The 24034-nt window shown below is 32.4% G+C and overlaps 2 protein-coding genes across 3 annotated transcripts in view; one reads left to right on the forward strand and one right to left on the reverse strand.

Moving 5' to 3' along the window:
* The window catches only part of LOC111681809, a 13473-nt gene extending 5579 nt beyond the window's left edge, over positions 1-7894 (forward strand). The window contains exons 3-5 of the mRNA XM_046945034.1: positions 2320-2422; positions 2492-2577; positions 6945-7894. Of these exons, the coding sequence (XP_046800990.1) occupies positions 2320-2422; positions 2492-2577; positions 6945-7710 (955 nt within the window). The 3' untranslated portion in view covers positions 7711-7894. The remainder of the gene's footprint in view (positions 1-2319; positions 2423-2491; positions 2578-6944) is intronic.
* A 3116-nt stretch (positions 7895-11010) lies between these two features.
* LOC111681813 (tiggrin) lies at positions 11011-23050 on the reverse strand. 2 transcript variants are annotated; one of them, XM_046945944.1, is made up of 6 exons: positions 22854-23050; positions 18099-18493; positions 15892-18029; positions 11659-15823; positions 11483-11616; positions 11011-11401 (listed from the first exon to the last, which is right to left on the reverse strand). In XM_046945944.1, the coding sequence occupies exons 2-6, from the start codon at positions 18445-18447 to the stop codon at positions 11330-11332; spliced, it is 6858 nt and encodes a 2285-aa protein (XP_046801900.1). In that variant the 5' UTR covers positions 18448-18493; positions 22854-23050; the 3' UTR covers positions 11011-11329. The 2 variants fall into 2 exon arrangements, with proteins under 2 accessions (XP_046801900.1, XP_023299479.2); XM_023443711.2 differs by having other exon boundaries at positions 11483-15823; positions 22854-23049.
* Between the last annotated feature and the right edge of the window lie 984 nt (positions 23051-24034).

Raw genomic sequence — 24034 nt, forward strand, 5'->3', positions numbered from 1 at the left:
TCTGTTCTAGTTCTGTTCTAGTTCTGTTCTAGTTCTGTTCTAGTTCTGTTCTAGTTCTGTTCTAGTTCTGTTCTAGTTCTGGTCTAGTTCCGTTCTAGTTCTGTTCTAATTCTGTTCTAGTTCTAATCTAGTTCTACTCATGTTCAGATGAAGTTTTTCATAAGTTTCTTTAAACTTAATTTGTTACAACTATAAATATTATTTTTGAAATTGTTTCCTTTACCTCTCCAAAATGCCCTCTAACTGAATTTAATTTTCATTTAACTTTTCGCCCAACAACATCGTACATCCATTACGAAAATGTCAAAACTACACAAGTTTTAAACTAATTAAAAACTATTGCCTACTTTAAGGCATTTACACAAGTTATATAAATTGTTTTTGCTGAATAGGAAAACATACCACTAATAGCAAATTCTTGCTATTATTTGCCCATTTAGAGGCTATCATCCTTGCTTTTCTATCCCAGCAGCCATTGTCTATTTTTAAAGCATACTACTCAGCTAATTAAAGAAAGTACAGAACAGCAGCATACATTTTAGGCGTTGTTTAATAATAACAATAAAAGCGAAGAAATCCTTTTCCGTTTATTTTTGTATTATGTCTTATTTGTTTTTTCCCATAACAATTTGCTAAGAGTATCGCCTGCTGCCTTAAACATACCACCAATATAAAAGTTGCTCATTCATTAATTTAGCTGCTTTAATCCTTAAAGTATGCTTAAGCTATTTTCTTCTTTGATTTCTTATTTTGGAAGGGTATTGTATTGCATTACACTACATCATCTCTTGGAAATCTTAAATAATACACTCATAATTCTGCTGGAGCTGAATAAAGCAACAACAGCAACAACTATATTAAATGCCAAAGATTTACCATTAAATTAGGTCAAACCAAACTTGAACCATTAAAAAGGAAGTAAGAAATCATTATGGAATACACGTACTACTTATAGACTGCTGAACACAAACTGTAACTAGTTATAATCTTGGGTCTTCCTACGTCTGTCTTCCTTACCTCACCATCACAACACATAATCTACATAAACGCATTTTGAGTTTATTTCGTTGCTCAGCGAGGCGTGTGAATGTTGTTCTAAAAACTGATTTTGGCTTTTAGTCTAATTGCATACCGAAAAAAATAAATATAAGCAAATATAATTTCCGCTTTATTAATGCTGACTTATAGTGGAAGTTATTGTGCTAGTGTTGCTAGTAGCACAGGATGTAGAACTAATTCGAAGTCACTTAATAGTTGTAATAATAGTCATATCATGCCTACATTTTTCAACGAAACCTTTTAACGTCTCTTAACTCTATTGGCATAAAATAAAATCCTTATGATTAGCATTAAAAAAAAACACTGAACAGTTATGAATCTGAAAGGGAAACAGAGCCAGAGCAAGCGCCTTAGATAACTTTGTTGAAACATTCCGAGTAATCTTGTGAAAAACAGAGTTTTTTTTAAAAACTGAAGAGAACTAGAACAGAACTAGAACAGAACTAGAACAGAACTAGATCAGAACTAGAACAGAACTAGAACAAAAGTAGAACAGAATTAGAACAGAACTAGAACAGAACTAGAACAGAACTAGAACAGAACTAGAACAGAACTAGAACAGAACTAGAACAGAACTAGAACAGAACTAGAACAGAACTAGAACAGAACTAGAACAGAACTAGAACAGAACTAGAACAGAACTAGAACAGAACTAGAACAGGACTAGAACAGAACTAGACCTTATGTTTTTAAGTTTACACCTCCATTTAGTTACCCCTTTGAGTATTACATTCACATTTCTTTTTACCACAAACTTACGACAAGATTAACCAACATGTATGCTTTGCAAAAATAGTTTTGAAATTACGAAAAAAACGACCAGAAAATCATGAAATTTTTTGCTAAAAGATAAATACTACAAAACATGCAACTGAGAAATAAGAAAATAAAGTATACTTAAACACAAAACAACAGAAATGTGAGGTCAATAGCCTAAAAGTATGCTAACTTTTTTTCACATTCACACATTTTACTTTCCTTTAAGCTATATTTGCTGCTTATTTTCCGTTTTCTTTGAAATAAAGAAGAAAAAAAGTTCAAATGTCTAGGGTATACAACAACAACAACAAAGAAAATAATTTTATTTATTTAACATACGTTACACATAAAAACATCTTTACTCATATGCAGGTTGCACAACATTATTTTCTTTGTTTTGTCAATGTTGTTTGAGTAAATAGAAATTGTTTTTTTTTTGCTGTCTCTTTGTTATTTCCTAAATATTTTATTAACATTTCAATATGTATGCTCTACTTTTAGGCGTCAATCAACAGATGATCAGGATTTGGACTTAGTTTCAAACTTAAGTGATTCCTACAGAAAACACAATATTATATTTCGTATATGGAATTTTAAAAGAAAGGTGTGTTATGTTCTCTTTAATAAAGAATATTGACTTTGGAGTTTAATGTCTTTTTGTTTTTCTTTTTAGAAAAAGTCTTCACACTATTTGGATAAATTTTGGCAGCATCAGGATACCAATTATGCCAAATTAAATAATGGAAATCAAATTGAGAGGTGAGTCAGCAAGAATATGGAAAACGTTTTTGAGTGAAACCAAAAAACTGCATTTTATGGCTAAACTAGAGGAGCTACAGCAAAAATAATGAAAATCTGTGATCACTTATAAATTCCATTAAAATTCGTTTTTTTTTGAGTGAAAACAAAAAAATCCATTTTCTGGCTAAACTAGAGGAGCTAGGGCCAAAACAATGAAAATCTGTGATCACTTATATATCCCATCAAAATTGGTTTTTTGAGTGAAAACATGAAAGTCCATTTTCTGGCTAAACTAGAGGAGCTAGGGCCAAAGTAATGAAAAGCTGTGAGCACTCATATTTCCCATCAAAATTCGGATTTTTGAGTGAAAACATAAAGGTCCATTTTCTGGCTAAACTAGACGAGCTAGAGTCAAAATAATGAAAATCTGTGATCACTCATATTTCCCATCAAAACTCGGGTTTTTGAGTGAAAACTCATATTTTCCATCAAAATTCGGGTTTTTGAGTGAAAACATAAAAGTCCATTTTCTGGCTAAACTAGAGGAGCTAGGGCCAAAATAATGAAAATCTGTGATCACTCATATTTCCTATCAAAATTCGGGTTTTTGAGTGAAAACATAAAAGTCCATTTTCTGGCTAAACTAGAGGAGCTATGGCCAAAATAATGAAAATCTGTGATCACTCATATTTCATATCAAAATTCGGTTTTTTGAGTGAAAACATAAAAGTCCATTTTCTGGCTAAACTAGAGGAGCTAGGGCCAAAATAATGAAAATCTGTGAGCACTCATATTTCCCATCAAAATTCGGATTTTTGAGTGAAAACATAAAGGTCCATTTTCTGGCTAAACTAGACGAGCTAGAGTCAAAATAATGAAAATCTGTGATCACTCATATTTCCCATCAAAACTCGGGTTTTTGAGTGAAAACACAAAAGTCCATTTTCTGGCTAAACTAGAGGAGCTAGGGCCAAAATAATGAAAATATGTGATCACTTATAAATTCCATTAAAATTCGGTTTTTTGAGTGAAAACATAAAAGTCCATTTTCTGGCTAAACGAGAGGAGCTAGCAACACAATAATGAAATTCTGTTATCACTCATATTTTCCATCAAACATAAAAGTCCATTTTCTGCCTAAACTAGAGGAGCTAGGGCCAAAACAATGAAAATCTGTGATCACTTATAAATTCCATCAAAATTTGGTTTTTTGAGTAAAAACATAAAAGTCCATTTTCTGTCTAAACTAGAAGAGCTACAGCCAAAACAATGAAAATCTGTGATCACTTAAAAATTCCATCAAAATTCGGTTTTTTGAGTGAAATCATAAAAGTACATTTTCTGGCTAAACTAGACGAGCCAGGGCCAAAATAATGAAAATCTGTGATCACTCATATTTCCCATTAAAATTCGGTTTTTTGAGTGAAAACATAAAAGTCCATTTTCTGGCTAAACTAGAGGAGCTAGGGCCAAAACAATGAAAATCTGTGATCACTTATATATCCCATCAAAATTCGTTTTTTGAGTGAAAACATAAAAGTCCATTTTCTAGCTGAACTAGAGGAGCTATGGCCAAAATAATGAAAATCTGTGATCACTCATATTTTCCATCAAAATTCGGTTTTTTGAGTGAAAATATAAAAGTCCATTTTCTGGCTAAACTAGAGGAGCTAGAGCCAAAATAATAAAAATCTGCGACCACTCATATTTCCCATCAAAACTCGGGGTTTTGAGTGAAAACATAAAAGTCCATTTTCTACCTAAACTAGAGGAGCTAGGGCCAAAATAATGAAAATCTGTGATCACTTACAAATTCCATCAAAACTCGATTTTTTGAGTGAAAACATAAAAGTCCATTTTCTGGCTAAACTAGACGAGCTAGGGCCAAAATAATGAAAATCTGTGATCACTCATATTTCCCATTAAAATTCGGTTTTTTGAGTGAAAACATAAAAGTCCATTTTCTGGCCAAACTAGAGGAGCTAGGGCCAAAACAATGAAAATCTGTGATCACTTATATATCCCATCAAAATTGGTTTTTTGAGTGAAAACATAAAAGTCCATTTTCTGGCTAAACTAGAGGAGCTAGGGCCAAAATAATGAAAATCTGTGATCACTCATATTTCCCATCAAAATTCGGGTTTTTGAGTGAAAACATAAAGGTCCATTTTCTGGCTAAACTAGACGAGCTAGGGTCAAAATAATGAAAATCTGTGATCACTCATATTTCCCATCAAAAATCGGTTTTTTGATTAAAAACATAAAAGTCCATTTTCTGGCTAAACTAGAGGAGCTAGGGCCAAAATAATGAAAATCTGTGATCACTCCTATTTCCCATCAAAATTCGGTTTTTTGAGTGAAAACACAACAGTCCATTTTCTGGCTAAACTAGAGGAGCTAGGGCCAAAACAATGAAAATCTGTGATCACTTATATTTTACATCAAAATTCGATTTTTTGAGTGAAAACATAAAAATCCGTTTTCTGGCTAAACTAGAGGAGCTAGGGCCACAATAATAAAAATCTGTGATCACTTAAAAATTCCGTCAAAATTCTGTTTTTTGAGTGAAAACATAAAAGTCCTTTTTCTGGCTAAACTAGAGGAGCTAGGGCCAAAAAAATGAAAATCTGTGATCACTCATATTTTCCATCAAAATTCTGTTTTTTGAGTGAAAACATAAAAGTCCATTTTCTGGCTAAACTAGAGGAGCTAGGGCCAAAATAATGCAAATCTGTGATCACTTATATTTTCCATCAAAATTCGGTTTTTTGAGTGAAAACATAAAAGTCCATTTTCTGGCTAAACTAGAGGAGCTAGGGCCAAAATAATGAAAATCTGTGATCACTCATATATCCCATCAAAATTCGGTTTTTTGAGTGAAGACATAAAAGTCCATTTTCTGGCTAAACTAGAGGAGCTAGGGACAAAATAATGAAAATCTGTGATCACTCATATTTCCCATTAAAATTCGGTTTTTTGAGTGAAAACATAAAAGTCCATTTTTTAGCTAAACTAGAGGAGCTAGGACCAAAACAATGAAAATCTGCGATCAATTATAAATTTCATCAAAATTCAGTTTTTTGAGTGAAAACATAAAAGTCCATTTTCTGGCTAAACTAGAGGAGCTAGGACCAAAACAATGAAAATCTGTGATCACTTATAAATTCCATCAAAATTCAGTTTTTTGAGTGAAAACATAAAAGTCCATTTTCTGGCTAAACTAGAGGAGCTACAGCCAAAATAATGATAATTTGTGATCACTCATATTTTCCATCAAAATTCGGTTTTTTGAGTGAAAACATAAAAGTCCATTTTCTGGCTAAACTAGGGGAGCTAGGGCCAAAACAATGAGAATCTGTGATCACTTATAAATTCCATCAAAATTCAGTTTTTTGAGTAAAAACATAAAAGTCCATTTTCTGGCTTAACTAGAGGAGCTAGGGCCAAAACAAAGAAAATCTGTGATCACTTACATTTCCTATCAAAAATCGGTTTTTTGAAGCTTAAAAGTCCATTTTTTGGTTAAATAGAAGTCCATTTTTTGATAAACTAGAGGAGCTAGGACCAAAACAATGAAAATCTGAGATCACTCATATTTCCCATCAAAATTCGATTTTTTGGAAACTTAAAAGTCCATTTTCTGGCTTAACTAAAGGAGCTAGGGCCAAAACAATGAAAATCTGTGATCACTTATAAATTCCATCAAAATTAGGTTTTTTGGGTAAAAACATAAAAGTTAATTTTCTGGCTGAACAAGAGGAGCTAGGGCCAAAATAATGAAAATCTGCGATCAGTTATAAATTCCGTCAAAATTTGGTTTTTTGAGTGAAAACATAAAAGTCCATTTTCTGGCTAAACTAGAGGAGATAGGGTCAAAACAATAATAATCTGTGATCACTTATATTTTCCATTAAAATTCGGTTTTTTGAGTGAAAACATAAAAGTCCATTTTCTGGCTAAACTAGAGGAGCTAGGGCCAAAACAATGAAAATCTGTGATTACTTATATTTTCCATTAAAATTCGTTTTTTTTTTTTTTTTGAGTGAAAACATAAAAGTCCATTTTCAGGCTAAACTAGAGGCGCTAGGGCCAGTTCTGTTCTAGTTCTGTTCTAGTTCTGTTCTAGTTCTGTTCTAGTTCTGTTCTAGTTCTGTTCTAGTTCTGTTCTAGTTCTGTTCTAGTTCTGTTCTAGTTCTGTTCTAGTTCTGTTCTAGTTCTGTTCGAGTTCTGTTCTAGTTCTGTTCTAGTTCTCTTCTAGTTCAGTTCTATTTTTGTCCTAGATGTGTTGTTGTTCTGTTCTAGTTATATTTTAGTATTTTTTCCATTTCGGAGCTTTTTTTACAAATTAGAGACATTAATCCTTGTTGTTTCTTTTGTGTTTCTAGTTACTCCGACATACAACTACAAAATCTGGACGTAAACAATCTACTTATTACCTCCGGCCATACCAAAGAAACTGCAGTTAACTACCTACCCAGTCGTGTGCCCAGCTCAAGAGCCAGTTCATCGCTCGATCTTGAATGGGAGCATGAATATAGTCAAATACGCCACTTTAACCAGCAGCTACTTAAACAGAAGTCCCAAATGCAACCGCAACAAAACTTCGGTCAATTGAGTATGATGATGGTGGCCGGCTGTACTACCAAAGATGAAACATCAGCCGATGAATCGTGGCAGTATATGAATCAAGATGAGGATCAGTCTATGGCTTCGTTAAGCTCTCTAGCAGCCGTACCTGATGCGCTGAATGCAACGACTAAGAATAAAGAACGTTACAGTGAGAAGCGTAGTCTCTTAAAATCCAATAGTCGAGTAATGTTAAGAACGGGTTCTATAACACGTAACTCATCGCATAACTCATGGTCGCATATTTCCACCCCTGAGTCTCTGGAATGGGATATAGATGAGGATCAACAGCAACAATTAAAAATGGAAGATGATAATTTGGACCATGAAACCTTAAAATTATTACATCAAATAGAACAATTGAAAAATAGAGTTTTATATGAAACTGGCGAGGGTTTATACGATATTTTAGATAATGGAGATTACGATTATGTGGGTAATGGTATAAGAACCACGGGAACATTTAGTCGGACAAATTGTTTTCAATTGGGTGATAGTGATGGTGAAAATGGCAATTATAGTTGATTGCTAGATGTAGATGAAGTAAACGGAAATTTAATTTGAATTGTTGTAAAGAAAAGTGTAAAACTTTAAGTTATGGAAACTAAACTATTACGGAAAATATACATACATACATATATATCATTGTTACAATTAAACGAAGTCAAAAAAAACTAAAGAAAATGATAAATTCCCCCTTTAAATAAAACAAAACCCAAAGAAAATTTCAGAAATTTAACAATCAAGTGCCAAATAAGGCTCCAAGTATCAAGAAAACCTTATTAGACAAAACAACTTTGGTATTTCTGAAATTTTCTTTTGGCAATACATATATACAAGTGCCTCGTTCCAGATAACAAAAAAATCTTTCAAGAGAAATAATTTTTTTAATTCAATTTTCAAATTTATATTACTTATTTAAAGTAATATTTTTATGATTTTTCTTATAATTATTATAACAAAATCATGATCATTTCAATGTTTAAGCTAATATATATTTGGTTGACTTAACAAACTTTAGTTGCAGCAACTAAATGTTTAACAAATTTGCTTTAAAGGCTGTTAATTTTAACTCTCTTTTAAGCTCTTCCTGTCTCTAGATTTTAATTAATTTTACAAAAAATTTAGTTTAACAATTTTCATTAAAATTCTTATTTTGTATTAAAATTCTTATTTTTCTCATTATGTATAATTTATAATACACTTCACATATCCCTACTGTAAAACAAAACCAATTTAATAATTAAAAAAAAAAACTTAAAATATTGAACTATTTAAAAAAAAAAACCCTAAATCACACTAACTAAGGAGCTTTTCACAAAAAATTGTGATTTCCCTTCTTTTTGAATTGACAACCATAAGAATGAAAATTTCTATAAAACAAACTAGACAACACCACAAAATCATAGAATATGTCAAATGATATTGTAATTATAAATTGTAAATTATTGAAAATGTAAGTGAAATTAAATTTAAAACAAATATTGTTTATATACATATAGAAATTATTTATGAAAAGAATTATTAAAGAAAAAATATATATAAAATAAATATAAATAAAAAGAAGTAAATTAATATTTTAGGTTAAAAATAACAAGAGTTTTATTCCAAAAAAAATCGATCTACTTCTGTTCTAAATAATGAAAATCTGTGATCACTTATATTTCTCATTTTAATTCCAATTTTTGAGTGAAAACATAAAAGCCCATTTTCTGGCTTAACTAGAGCAGCTAGGGCCAAAATAAAGAAAATCTGTGATCACTTATATTTCCTATCAAAAATCGGTTTTTTAAGTGAAAACATAAAAGTCCACTTTCTGGCTAAACTAGAGGAGCAAGGCCAAAACAATGAAAATCTGTGATCACTTATAAATTCCATCAAAATTCGGTTTTTTGAGTGAAAACATAAAAGTCGATTTTCTGGCTAAACTAGAGGAGCTAGGGCCAAAACAATGAAATTCTGTGATCACTTACAAATTCTATCAAAATTCGGTTTTTTGAGTGAAAACATAAAAGTCCATTTTCTGGCTAAACTAGAGGATCTAGGGCAAAAACAAAGAAAATCTGTGATCACTTATATTTCCTATCAAAAATCGGTTTTTTGAGTAAAAGCATAAAAGTGCATTTTCTGGCTAAACCAGAGGAGCTAGTACCAAAGCAATGAAAATCTGTGATCACTTACAAATTCTATCAAAATTCGGTTTTATGAGTGAAAATATAAAAGTCTATTTTCTGGCTAAACTAGAGGAGATAGGGCCAAAACAATGAAAATCTGTGATCACTTATATTTCCCATCAAAATTCGGTTTTTTGAGTAAAAACATAAAAGTCCATTTTCTGGCTAAACTGGAAGAGATAGGGCCAAAACAATGAAAATTTGTGATCACTCATATTTCCCATCAAAATTCGGTTTTTTGAGTGAAAACATAAAAGTCCATTTTCTGGCTAAACTAGAGGAGCTAGGACCAAAGCAATGAAAATCTGTGATCACTCATATTTCCCATCAAAATTCGATTTTTTGGAAACTTAAAAGTCCATTTTCTGGCTTAACTAGAGGAGCTAGGGCCAAAACAATGAAAATCTGTGATCACTTATAAATTCCATTAAAATTAGGTTTTTTGGGTAAAAACATAAAAGTTCATTTTCTGGCTGAACAAGAGGAGCTAGGGCCAAAATAATGAAAATCTGTGATCAGTTATAAATTCCATCAAAATTTGGTTTTTTGAGTGAAAACATAAAAGTCCATTTTCTGGCTAAACTAGAGGAGCTAGGGCCAAAACAATGAAAATCTGTGATTACTTATATTTTCCATCAAAATTCGGTTTTTTTGAGTGAAAACATAAAAGTCCATTTTCTGGCTAAACTAGAAGCGCTAGGGCCAGTTCTGTTCTAGTTTTGTTCTTGTTCTGTTCTAGTTCTGTTCTAGTTCTGTTCTAGTTCTGTTCTAGTTCTGTTCTAGTTCTGTTCTAGTTCTGTTCTAGTTCTGTTCTAGTTCTGTTCTAGTTCTGTTCTAGTTCTGTTCTAGTTCTGTTCTAGTTCTGTTCTAGTTCTGTTCTAGTTCTGTTCTAGTTCTGTTCTAGTTCTGTTCTAGTTCTGTTCTAGTTCTGTTCTAGTTCTACTCTAGTTCTATTCTAGTTCTATTCTAGTTCTATTCTAGTTCTGTTCTAGTTCTGTTCTAGTTATGTTCTAGTTCTGTTTTAGTTCTATTCTAGTTCTGTTCTAGTTCTGTTCTCGTTTTGTTCTAGTTCTGTTCTAGTTCTGTTCTAGTTATGTTCTAGTTCTGTTCTAGTTCTGTTCTAGTTCTGTTCTAGTTCTGTTCTAGTTCTGTTCTAGTTCTGTTCTAGTTCTGTTCTACTTCTATTCTAGTTCTATTCTAGTTCTATTCTAGTTCTATTCTAGTTCTATTCTAGTTCTATTCTAGTTCTGTTCTAGTTCTGTTCTAGTTATGTTCTAGTTCTGTTTTAGTTCTATTCTAGTTCTGTTTTAGTTCTGTTTTAGTTCTGTTCTCGTTTTGTTCTAGTTCTGTTCTAGTTCTGTTCTAGTTCTGTTCTAGTTCTGTTCTAGTTCTGTTCTAGTTCTGTTCTAGTTCTATTCTAGTTATATTCTAGTTCTATTCTTGTTCTATTCTAGTTCTATTCTAGTTCTGTTCTAGTTATGTTCTAGTTCTGTTTTAGTTCTATTCTAGTTCTGTTCTAGTTCTGTTCTCGTTTTGTTCTAGTTCTGTTCTAGTTCTGATCTAGTTTTATTCTAGTTCTGCTCTAGATCTTTTCTAGTTTTGTTTTAGTTCTGTTCTTGTCTTATTTGAGTTCTTAAATTAAACACATAAATTCTTTTATTTTAGTATATATTTATTTAAGTTAACTTTTAACTTTATTTAATATTAATTTATTAATAATATATGTTTAGTTTTTTTTTTTTCATACAAAAATTTCGTTCGTTGTGGCTTAATTTCCGAAAAAAAATCTTAAAACTACATTTTAAACAAACTAAAAAATACGAAAAACGAAATTAAATAAAAAACGAAAGAATTAAAATAAATGGCAAATTAAACTTAAATTCAACGAAACATGGCATTTTTATGTTTTAGCTGCTACGACAACAACGAAAAAAACTTTTTTTTACAAAGACTTAAAGAGTATTTTAAAATTAACCAAAGATTTTGTTTTTCCATCTGGAGAGGAGACCGGGTTTTTCAGCTTCTGCTTGTACTTCGAGTTGCTAAAAAAGAAAGTGATTGAAAAATAAAAATTGTTAATAAATTAGTAAACATATTTAAAAATTTAGAGTTAAAATACTTACTCCAGTTTGATCGATTTGCTTTTCACTCTGCATGGGTTGTTGATGGGTGAAAGTGCCAGTTAAGTCTTCTACTTCAACTTGTTGTTGCTGTTGTTGACCATAGGCATGACCTTGTCCGTGACCATAACCATGACCTTGAGAGTGACCATATGCATTACCATGACCATAACCATGACCACGATTATGTCCATAACCATGACCCCCATAACCTCCTTGAGTATAAGAGGAAGAGGACGAAGACGAAGAAGATCCATCAAAGGTGCCTTGTAAATCTTCCACCTGCACTTGCTGACCAAATTCATCTTCCATCTGTACTTGTTGTTGACCATAATCATCGGCAGTCAAGGCTTGAGAACCCATTTGATTATGTCCTGCTCCATGGCTGTAGGAATAGCTGCCGGACATGGAGTGGGAACCTCCATAGCCACCCGAGTGTTGGTTGGGTTCCATTTTCATTTGAGCACTAGGAGGGGAGGGCAAAACATATTTAGAGCCCATTACACCGGGTTCATCGTTGTCAATGTTTTCATCGAACACATTGGGGGGTTGATCTCCACGATCCTTAGAGATGAAAGGCTTGTTAGAGGCAGTGCGATTTGTGGTGCCAGGACCATTTTCCCAACCACCATAGCCGCCATAGCTGAAAGGCAAACGAGCTTGACTTAGAAGATACAATTTGCGGCGCCATTGTACAAGTTCTTCTCCTTGCAAACCGGTCTTACGTTGCAATACAGCATAACGTCTGTTTTCGTTGGCACCCCATTGTACGCGCACGGGTTCCGAGGCGGTCTTCTTGTGCATGATATAGGTAATGAAACGCAATTCCTTTTCACGGAAATCTTGCAATTGATTGAGGTTCATTTGATAGTATTGAGCCAATTTCTGTATGCGCTCGAATTCTTGCACTTGCCAGTCCTTCAACTCTTGGGCGGTAATGCCAATGTTGGCAGCCAAGCCATTAAATAACATTTCCTGTTTCTGCCAGTTTTTCAAATTCTCCAAAGTGTAGCTTTTATCCTTAATGAAACTGTACAAACGATCTCTTTCGGTCTTTTGCCAAGGTTCCACCTTAAGCAAAACGGTTCTATCCAACAAACCTTCTCTATTCATATTGGCAATTACTACCTTTTGGAAGGGCACTAACTCCTCCAAAGAACAGCCATACATTTGGGTCAATTGTTTTTGGAAGTAATCATCTTTGGCAATAAATTCCAAGAACTCTTCTTCGGTTATGGACAATTCAGCAGCAATAGCTCTTAATCTTTGTCTTTCCTGCTCCTGCCAGCCACTGTATTGGACGCCAGAACCAGAATGTTGATCGTAGCCCTTAATCAAACCCAATACACCCAAACGTTTGATTTCGTTTCTTATCCAAATCTCTACCTCTTCGATGGTAACATGATATTGATCACATATGCGATTAAGAGTGGTTTGATCTTTCAAAATTTCCTGTTCCCATTGTTCTTGGGTACGATAGGGATTGCGTGAGATCAAATTATAAAGACGATCCTTTTCGTTCTTTTGCCATTCGGTTAGGTTTTCGGTGACGATTTTTCTTTGGTTCAATAGCTTTTGCAATTCCAATTTATACCATTCAATGATTTGTTCCACGGTCAAGTGATACTGTTGAGCCAAACGTTGCAAGTATTCACGATCATTGATCAATTGTCTTTCCAATTCTTCAATGGACCACTGCTGTTGTTTGCGCATTTTATCGTTGATTAATTGTTGTAGATGGTTTTGTTCATGGGTTTCCCATTCTTCAACGATCACCTTGCCGTAGATAAAACCTTGTGGCACCAGTTCTTGAGCAGCCTGTCTTAGCCAGGTTTCAATTTCTTCAACGGTGACATTGTATTGTCTGGCAAATTGTTCCCAACGCATGCGTTCATTCTTCAAATATTGTTCGAATTCTTGCCAAGACATGGGCTTAACTTGGGCCACAGCTTGTAAATGGGCTTTGGTTTGTTCCTTCCAGATCTCTTCGTTGGTGAACATACCTTGACTATTCCAGTTGTTTTGGGGATGTTTGCTAGTCCATGATTCCGTGAATTCCCAGTCGGAGATCTTGTCGGTGGGTCCCTTAACCATACCCAATAATTGGAGTCTAGCACCTTCTTGTTCCACCCAGGATTCTATTTCTTCCACGGTAACATGATAATCTTGAGCAATGCGTTGTAATCTGGCCTTGTCACGTTTAATGAAAGCATCCAATTGTTCGGTGGTGGCAGCCTTATTCTGTTGCTTTAACCAATCTTGCAAACGTTCTCTTTCAATCTTTTGCCAATAGGACAATTGTTCCACTTGTACTAAACCGGAATTCTTCAGTCTTTGCAATTCATCCTTCATCCATTGTTCGATTTGTTGCACCGAAACATTGTATTCGTTGGCAAGTTTTTGCAATCTCTCTCTATCTCTTCTCAATTGTTGCTCAAACTCCTCGTTGGTGATTTCTCTTTGCTGTTGCAAACACAAGGCAATCAAACGTTTCTGTTCATCTTCTTGCCATTTTGTAAGATTTTCCACCTGAACCTCACCGGTGGTCTTTAAGTTTAACAACTGCTCTCTCAGCCATTGTTCGATTTCGGTAACACTAACGGAATATTGTTGGGAAAGTTGGAGTAAATGATCCTTTTGCTTCTTCAATTCCACTTCGAATTGTACATAGTTTAAGCGATTATTTTCTCTAATCATTTGCTTAAGTCTTTCCAATTCGGCTACTTGCCAGGCGGACAGCTTGGCAATTTGTTCACTGGTCTCCTTTCTTAAACGCAAAAGTTCACGGATCATCCATTCTTCCACTTCCTTAACATTAACACGATAATAATCGGCCAATTGGGTCAAATGATCACGATCGCTCTTCAATTTATCCTCATACTCCTTGGTAGTCCATTCGTTCTTATGCTGCTTAATGAGATTAAGTATATAATCACGTTCGGCTATTTGCCAGCCCTTCAATTGTTCCAATTCGAATTTGCCCTTTTCCTTCAAATCTTGTATGACCTTCTGGACATATTCTTCTACTTCGTTGACATTGACATGATATTGTCTGGCCAAGTTCATGAGGAAAGTTCTGTCCTTTTGTATCTTAACCTGGAATTCTTCTACAGTAATGCTGGACTGTTGTTGCAAGAGATTAAGTATACGTTGCTGTTGTTCCTTTTGCCATTGGGTCATTTTCTCAATATTCAATTTGCCTTGTTGTTGCAAACGATTGACCTCACTTTGAATCCATTTTTCAATTTCCTCCACAGAGGTGTGATATTGGAAAGCGGTCTTTTGCATATGATCTCTATCTTGTCTCAGCACCTGTTCAAATTCTTCCACCGACCATTGTTTGTTTTGTTTCAAGAGAGCATCTAAACGTTCTCTTTCGGCTATTTGCCAGGAAGTTAAGTTATCGATTTGCAATTGACCTTCATCGCGTAATCTAGCCAATTCTTTCTTCATCCATGATTCGATCTCCTCTACTTGGATTTGATAATCTCTAGCCAATTTCTCTAGTAGTTCACGATCTTGTCTTAATCTCTGTTCCAATTGTTCGGTAGATTGATATTGTTCTTGGGTAATACGTTCCAAATAGCGTCTTTCTACCTCTTGCCAGTTGGTGAGCTTCTCATTGGGCTTTAGCAAACCCATGGCTACAAATCTTTGTTCTTCATTCTTAACCCAAGTTTCGATTTCCTCAATCTTGACATTGTGTTGCATGGCCAAGGCTTGCAGGCGGGAACGATCTTCCAACAACCATTTATGGAATTCTTCTACAGTAAAGTCACGTTCCTTAACCATATTGGTTAAGTTGCCTCTCCATTCGTTTTGCCAGTCCTTCAATTTCTCCAATTCTACCAAACCTTCAGCTTGCAATCTTTGTATTTCCTTCTTGATCCATTCCTCAATCTCTTCAACACGCACTTGATGTTGATGAGCTGTGCTATACAAATGAGTTTGATCATTCTCGATCTTCTCCTCCAATTCCTTGATGGAAAGATTGTTTTGTTGCACCAAATTCATGATACGCTCACGTTCAATCTTCTGCCAATTGTTCAATTGTTCTTGCAATTGCAACAAGCCCATGGTTTGCAAACGTTCACCTTCCTTCTTAATCCAGGTTTCAATTTCGGTGGTCTTGACATTGTACATTTTAGCCAAATCGGCTAATTTTTGACGATCAGACAATAACTTGCGTTCGAATTCTTCAATGGTCAATTGGTTGTTTTGCAACAAAATAAGCATTTGTTCTCTTTCGGCCTTTTGCCAGTCCTTAAGATCTTCAGCCTTAACTAAGCCTTGAGATTGTAGACGCATAAGTTCCTTCTTAAGCCATTCTTCGATTTCAGAAACCTAAGAAATTTAACAAAAATTATAAGGAAAATTTCTCTTTTACAAAATTCCTCAAAAAAACAACTTACTTGCACATTATAGTTGGCAGCCAATTGATTCAAATGGCTTTGATCGGTTTTGATCTTAAGCTCCAAATCCTGTACAGTAGCCTGGCTTTGTTGGACAATAAGCAAAAGACGTTGTCTTTCCTGTTGCTGCCATTCGGCCAATTCTTTTTTGACCTCATTGAGGAAACCTTCATTCTTTAATTCATTTATTTCCTTTCTCAGCCATTCTTGGATCTCGTTAACCTGCACATTGTAAGTGCTGGCCAAGTTTTGCAATTTCTGACGATCATTGACAATTTGGTTTTGGAATTCCTCTACGGTAAGATCGTTTTGGGCAATGAGTTTCTTGAGATTTTCATGTTCTCTCATTTGCCATTCCTTAATGCCCAATTCAATTTGCAATTGACCCTCCTTCTGCAAACGTTCCAGTTCTTGTCTTTGCCACTTCTCGACTTCCTCAATGCTGACATGATATTTACTGGCCAATGTTTGCAAATAAATGCGATCCTTAGCCATTTGTTCATCAATATTGCCCACAGAACCGCGATGATTCTTGACAATATTCTCCAAACGATCACGTTCTGTCTTTTGCCATTCAGTGATGCGAGTCATTTCATTGCGTTGTTCGGTGATGATGCCACCCAAGCGCGACAATTCTCCTTTAAGCCATTTTTCCAAATCGCCTACATTACCACGGTATTTGAGCGAGAGATCGGATAGTTTTTGTTGATCCATTTTAATGGAATTTTGCAACTGATCAATGGTGGCATTGTGTTGTCTAATCAATTCCTCCAAGCGTTCTTGTTCACTAGTGCGTGTTAGAGATTCAGTATTGGGACGGGAAATCATGGAATTGTTTTGATCATTGAAGAAAACATACAAACGATCCAATTCCTCAATTTGCCAGGTCTTCAATTCATCTACAGTGATTCTGTATTGACGGGCCAATTGAGCCAGTTTATCGGCATTTTCTCTTTGCCATCTTTCCAATTCATCGCGAGTAACACTGTTCTGATGGATCAACCAATCAAGACGACCACGTTCCATGCGTTTCCAGGTGGTGTCATCATTAGTTTGGGCACGATATTGACCCAACAACACACGATAACGTTCCAATTCTTTGCGATGCCAATCCTGGATCTCTTCTACAGTACAGTGATAACGTTCAGCCAAAGCCAAAAGTCTTTCTTCCTGTTGCCTTTGCCAAGCTTCCAAACTTTGAGGGGTAATATTGCCCGAGGTCAAGAACCAGAAGAAACGTTCACGTTCCTCACGTTTCCATTCCTCATCACGTGGCACAGTCCACTCACCGAAGGGACGTTCAGTGTCATAAACCAATTTACCATCAACCCATTTCTTATGACTCTCAGAACCAGAGACAACAGTACCATCAGCATTGGTAATAATAGTCTTATTGTAGCGTCTGACAGTAACAGTAGAGCCGGGACTATAGCTGGGCTGATAAACATGAGAACCAGTTCCGAAAGTTTCAACTTCGGACTTAGTGGAAGTATCTACAGGTATATGTACAGGAGGTTTGTATAAATTGGAGCTGGTACCCCAATGGGAATCAACATTAACCACTGGACTATAACCCACTACGCTGGGTTCCATATTTTGATTAACCCAATCATAAACGGTCTTCTTGCGGGTAACAACAGTACTGCCGCCGGGAACATAAACCTGACCGCCAGTAGTATAGCCAGCATTGGAGGAACCGTAGGAACTGCCAGTGTTATAAGAGCCAGTGTATACGGGCACTGTGTTAGTGGTAACAACAGTACGATTTCTCTTGACCACCGTAATGTAGGGATTTTCAAAAGTACCTTCTCCACCGCTCTTATGTGCTTCGGTAACATTTCTGTGCACAACAATGGTCTTACCATCGACCACCTTAACTTCAGCGGGATAATTGTAGGTCTTAACATCATCGAAATTAGACAAGTCTAAATTCAAAGATTGCTGTTGACCATAATCAACACCAGCTACGGCATATTTTTGCAAAATATCCGAAGATTTCCATTCAAAGAAATTGGGTTGACCAATAACGCTATAAGAGACCAAACCATTGCGCATATCATTAACCAATTGTTCGCTTTGGAAACGGCAAATGGCATCCAATTCCCCAGAAGTTTTACCGGTCAAACTGATAATACTCTCTAAAAGACAAAAAACAACCAACAATTACAATTAACAATTCTGTCCGAAATTATCAATTCAAAACTTACCCGACCAAGGAGTATAGGTAGTACTATAGCCTGAGGTAGAACCGGAAGACATGCTATTATATTCCTGCCTTAGACGATTGGCAAATTGTCTAATATCATCGATGTGTGCATAAGCCCAGCTGTTGAGACTACAGCACGAGCCATAGCCATATGATGAAGACGAAGAGGACGATGCCGACGACGACGAAGATGATTGAGTGTAGGAAGAAGTGTATTGAGCACTACTGCCTGGTGTATAAGGGCAGGCACCATAGGAACCACAATCAGCAGCACGTCTATTGTAGGCACTGTAACCGCAACTCCATTGTACCAATGCCACTAGCACTATTATTAGGCTAAGGCCTCTCATTTTAGGGGTTTAAGTTTGTGTTTCTAATGAGAAGTTTTCAGAATATCTGGAAGAGAAGAATGCTCAAAAATTAATAAATATTATAGAATTATAACGTTCATAGATCTTATCTAATATATAATATATGATCTATAGTCTAATCTATAGTCTAGTCAATAGTCTCATCTATGGCCTAGAATATAGTATAGTAGACTAGGCCATAGTCTAGTATATAGATAAGACTACATTCTAGCCTATAGACTATAGATTAGACTATATTTTAAACCATTGACTATAGACTGTACTATAGACCAGACTATGTACTAGACTTTAGATTAGACTATAGACTAGACTATAGACCAGACTATAAACCAGACTAGACTATAGACTAGACTATAGACTAGACTATAGACTAGACTATAGACTAGACTATAGACTAGACTATAGACTAGACTATAGACTAGACTATAGACTAGACTATAGACTAGACTATAGACTAGACTATAGACTAGACTATAGACTAGACTATAGACTAGACTATAGACTAGACTATAGACTAGACTATAGACTAGACTATAGACTAGACTATAGACTGAACTATAGACTAGATTATAGACTAGACTATAGACTGGACTATAGACTAGATTATAGACTAGACTGTATACTAGACTAGACTATAGACTACACTAGAATATAGACTATAGTCTTGTCTATAGTCTATTTTATAGTGTAGTCTATAATCTTGTATGTAGTCTATAGTTTATAGTCTAATCTATAGTCTAGGTATGTTAGCACTATTTAACAATTTCAATTTACCATCCCTGTTAAAAACTAAAAGGTGTGTTTGAATGCAAAAAAAAACCGATTTCTAATCTTATATCATATCTAAAATTTAAACTTTTTAATTCTACCAGAAATTTTTATTATAAATTTATAATTCCTTTTTTATTTAAAAAAAAATGTCAAGTTTATTGTCAGGTTTAATTTATTTCTAAAATTATTTGCATATGTATTTGTTTTTTTTTTTCTATAATTAATTACAATTGATAATTGAACAATTGTCCAAACAAATAATTTCAATTAGTAGCAAATATAATTTGTCACTTTTGAATGCGTGCTTAAATCGTTATTGAATGGAGATGCTAGTTTTCAATTAAGATTGAAGGATTTTGATAAAAAAAATAAAAACAAATTTCAATAAACTTTCAATCAAACGATATAATATTGAGGTTATTTAAATTGCTTAAATAAAATAGCAAATATAAGATCAATTATAAAGCTTTTAAAGTTTAGTAAAATGATAAATAGATGTTATAGATAAGCCATTTTAAAAGGTTTCAAAATGTATAAAAAACAAAACTATTGAGCTTTTTAAAGCTTTAAAATATATTATGAAAGAATATATATTTATAACTGAAAGAAAAGTTAAGCTTTTAGAATGGATCAAAGATATTGAAATCCAACTTTTCAAAGCTTTAAAATAAGTATTAAATAAATTTATAGACAATTTTCTATGCTACTATTTGTTGTTGTAAAACTTCTCAATCTTTCCCTGGATCTGCTCAAAATATTGAATATAAGGCGAAGTAATGTTAAGCTTTCAGAATTCATCGAAAGTAGAAAAATCTAGCTTTTTAAAGCTTTAAAATAAAAATAAATAAAAGCTTTTTATACAACTATTTAACTTAGAACAAAATGAGCTAGAGCTTTATTTGTAGGAAAAAATTAAGACTAAATTCTATAGAAATATTTTTCCTTAATCCTTAAAAAAACTTTAACACTTTTATATAGAACAATTAAAAAGCTTTGCAATCAAGAACTTTCAAAAATAAACATTTTCATAGACAAAAAGACAATATTTTAAATGTTTACAACTTTAGAACCCATAACCTGATTTTTACAAAATTTGGTATATAATTAGAGGAGAACTCAAGCTTTTAGAATTTTTTATTAGCAGAAAGCTTAAGCTATCAAAAGCTTCGAAATATCTATTTAAATAATACAGATTTGAAAAGCTTGAGAATTTGGCAGATTTTGTTTATTCCCAAATTTCAAACTTATGCATCAATATAATCAGAACTTGGAGAAATGGTAGATAAAGTATTATGCTTTTAGAATAAAAGTATAAAAGATTAAAGTTAAAGCTTTCCGGAAAGGTTGTATAGACATTTCGAACTTTATTGTTAATTAACAGTGATAAAGTTTTAAAAGTTTCTATTATTTATTAAAAGAATAGTTTAAATAATTATGTCAGAAATAGTTTTTAATATTTAAATATAAAAGAATCAAAAGCTTTTAATATATTATTAAAAAACAAAAACTTATTACAAACAAATCCATAAATGGCAACACAGGAACTATTTGCATGTGAGTTTACCTTGATTTAAAGTTTTTTATGGGTTAGTGTTTCAAAGTTTAAGTTGAATAACCATTTTTATTAAAATATTCAAAAGAAAACATAATTAAAAAATATTTTTGAATAACAATTAGTTTTATAAACAATCAAGTAAATAGAATATCTAATAAAAGCTTTAAAAAGCTTAAACTGTTTTAGATCTAAAAAAAAGTGTTAAATTCTTTAAAATTTCAAATTTTCTTGAAAAATTTTATTAAAATTTTCAATATTTTGCAAGATTTTCAATAAGAAAACTTGTTTTTAGAAAATTCCATATAAATTTTGTAAAATTTTAAAAGTTTTCAAACGAATTTGTTAAAATTTTTCAACAAAAGTTTTTAAATTTATAAAAAATTTTCTGCTAAATAGTAAAGTTGAAGAACACTTTGTAGTTCTAAGAGAAAAGAAAAGCTATACAAATTATATATCAAATGAAAGGTCAAAGTGTCTACTTTTTAAAAATGTTAATTTTATTTCAAAAATAATATTTGTTTTTCAAATTATAATAAAATAATCAAATAAAGTCAAAAATTACAGTTTTACAGTGTAATGTACAATTTGACGGCCGTTTTAATGATATATTTGCATGAAAAAGTATAAGTATTATATACCAAATGAAAGGTCTTAGTGTATACTTTTTAAAAATGTTAATTTTACCTCAAAAATATTATATGCTTTTCAATTTATTGTAAAATAATCAAATAAAGTCAAAAATTACAGTTTTACAGTGCAATGTACAATTTGACGGCCGTTTTAATGATATATTTGCATGAAAAAGTATAAGTATTATATACCAAATGAAAGGTCTTAGTGTATACTTTTCAAAAATGTTAATTTTATTTCAAAAGTCTTATACGCTTTTCAATTTATTGTAAAACAATTAAATAAAGTCAAAAATTACAGTTTTACAGTGCAATGCAAAATTGGAGTCCATTTTTAAGTTATATTGTGATGAAAAACTGTAAGTATTTTATATCAAATGAAAGGTCATAGAGTCTACTTTTCAAAAATGTTGATTTCATTTCCAAATTTTAATACATTCTTTGTAATTTTTAAAAAGTACCGAGAAATGTCAAAAAACAATTGAGAAATATTAACTACTGCAGTTTTACAGTACAATGTACAATTCGACGTCCATTTTTAAGATATTTTACGGAAAAAGGTATAAGTATTTTATATCGAAAGAAAGGTCATGATGTCTACTTTTCAAAAATGTTAAGTTTCTTTCAAAAACTAAATATGTTTTTAAATTTATTATAAAATAATCAAATAAAGTCAAAAATTACAGTTTTACAGTGCAATGTACAATTTGACGCCCGTTTTTATGATATATTTGCATGAAAAAGTATAAGTATTATATACCAAATGAAAGGTCATAGTGTCTGCTTTCCGAAAATGTTAATTTTGTTTTAAATTTTAATACAGTTTTAAATTAATAATAAAATAATCAAATAAAGTCAAAAATTACAATTTACAGTGCAATGTACAATTTGGCGTCCATTTTTAATATATATTTCCATGATAATATATAAGTATTTTATATCAAATGAAAGGTCACAGTGTCTAGTTTTCAAAAATGGCAATATTATTTTAAAATTTTAATATATTTTTTGTAATTTTTATAAAGAATCGAGAAAAGTTAAAAAAAAAACAATTGAAAAATGTAAACAAGTGCAGTTGTACAGTGCAAGGTAAAATTAATGTAAATTTTTTAGTCATATTTGATTGAAAATTTATATTTTTTTTATAACAAAAGATAGGTCACTCTGTCTGCTTTTTTAAAAAAAATTTAAAATTTATTAAAATTGATTTTCACAAAATTTTTAAAATTTTAAATTAATTTTCTACTAAAATTTACAACATTTTCCACAATTTTTGAAAATTTTAGATATTTTTTTAAAATTTTATTATTTACAGTTCATTTTATTAAAATTTGTGTTATTTTCAAGTTTTTCTTTAATTTTTTCTTAAAATTTTTTAAAATTGTTTTTGTAAATTTATTATTTTTATAAATATAATTAATCTCACTCACTTTTTCTAATACAAAATTTCTCAATTTAATTTTTTTCCATTAAGTTTTTTTTTCACACAATTTTAAATTCAGGATCCTTATAACAGTTTCACATACAGAAACTGCAGGATATTTATATAACACTAATACCAAACCACCGGGAATGGTATTTCAATATTTTGAATATTTCTTAAAACGTGCGTACGCGATCAGAGCAAAAGCTCAACTAATACAATGCAGCATAAATGCGATCGTAATATAAATGAAAAATTTTGTCTCAAAATAAATCGAATACAACAATCAAATCAACCAATAACCAAATAACAGACACACATACACTTACACCCACCAACTTAATGAGAGTGTTATTCTATCTTTTACTTAAAGATCATCATGCACACAGTAGAATGCTCTCCTCAAAAAGATCAATTCAGAGACATTTTTATTGTATAAACAATTAATTCTAGTGATAATAACAAATTCTTGTTGAGAGCGATCGTTTAAGCTTTAATTATCTGTATTATCAGTTAGGTTTGTAAATTGTTTTTTTATTTTACCGGTTATCAGTTCTTTTTCTCAACTTTTCAAATTCATTCAGTAGTAATGACTATGTTGTTGTACTTTTGACCAATAAATTCTGAGAATAATTTTGTTTTTTTAAAAAGTATTTTTTTTCGTGCAAAAAATTGTGTTTTTATTTAAATTGATAATGCATGATTGAGTCTTATAATTGCGGTTGGTTTATTTTGCTAAATAGCCGACCTTGTACAATTTTTTTTCAGAATTTATTAAGGGTTTTTTCAGACGTGAGAATTGGTAGCTAGTTTTTTATTTAAAAAATTAAACCTATTTTTGAGTTTATTAAGAAAACTAAAAATTTTGTTTTAAATTTCCTAGGAAAACCACAAAAACGGATTTTACTAGTTTTTTTAAGAATATTTTTTTGTAACAAAATGTTAAAGGGGAAACCCCTTCTCTTAACGGACTATGGAATAGTTTACAATCTGGACTATACAATAGTTTACAATCTGGACTATACAATAGTATATAGTCTGGACTATACAATATTATATAGTCTGGACTATACAATAGTATATAGTCTTTACTATAGAATAGTCTATAGTCTGGACTATAGAATAGTCTATAGTCTGGACTATAGAAAAGTCTATAGTCTGGACTATAGAATAGTCTATAGTCTTTAC

Source organism: Lucilia cuprina, chromosome 2 (assembly GCF_022045245.1).
Source record: "Lucilia cuprina isolate Lc7/37 chromosome 2, ASM2204524v1, whole genome shotgun sequence".
NCBI classification, from domain to species: domain Eukaryota; kingdom Metazoa; phylum Arthropoda; class Insecta; order Diptera; family Calliphoridae; genus Lucilia; species Lucilia cuprina.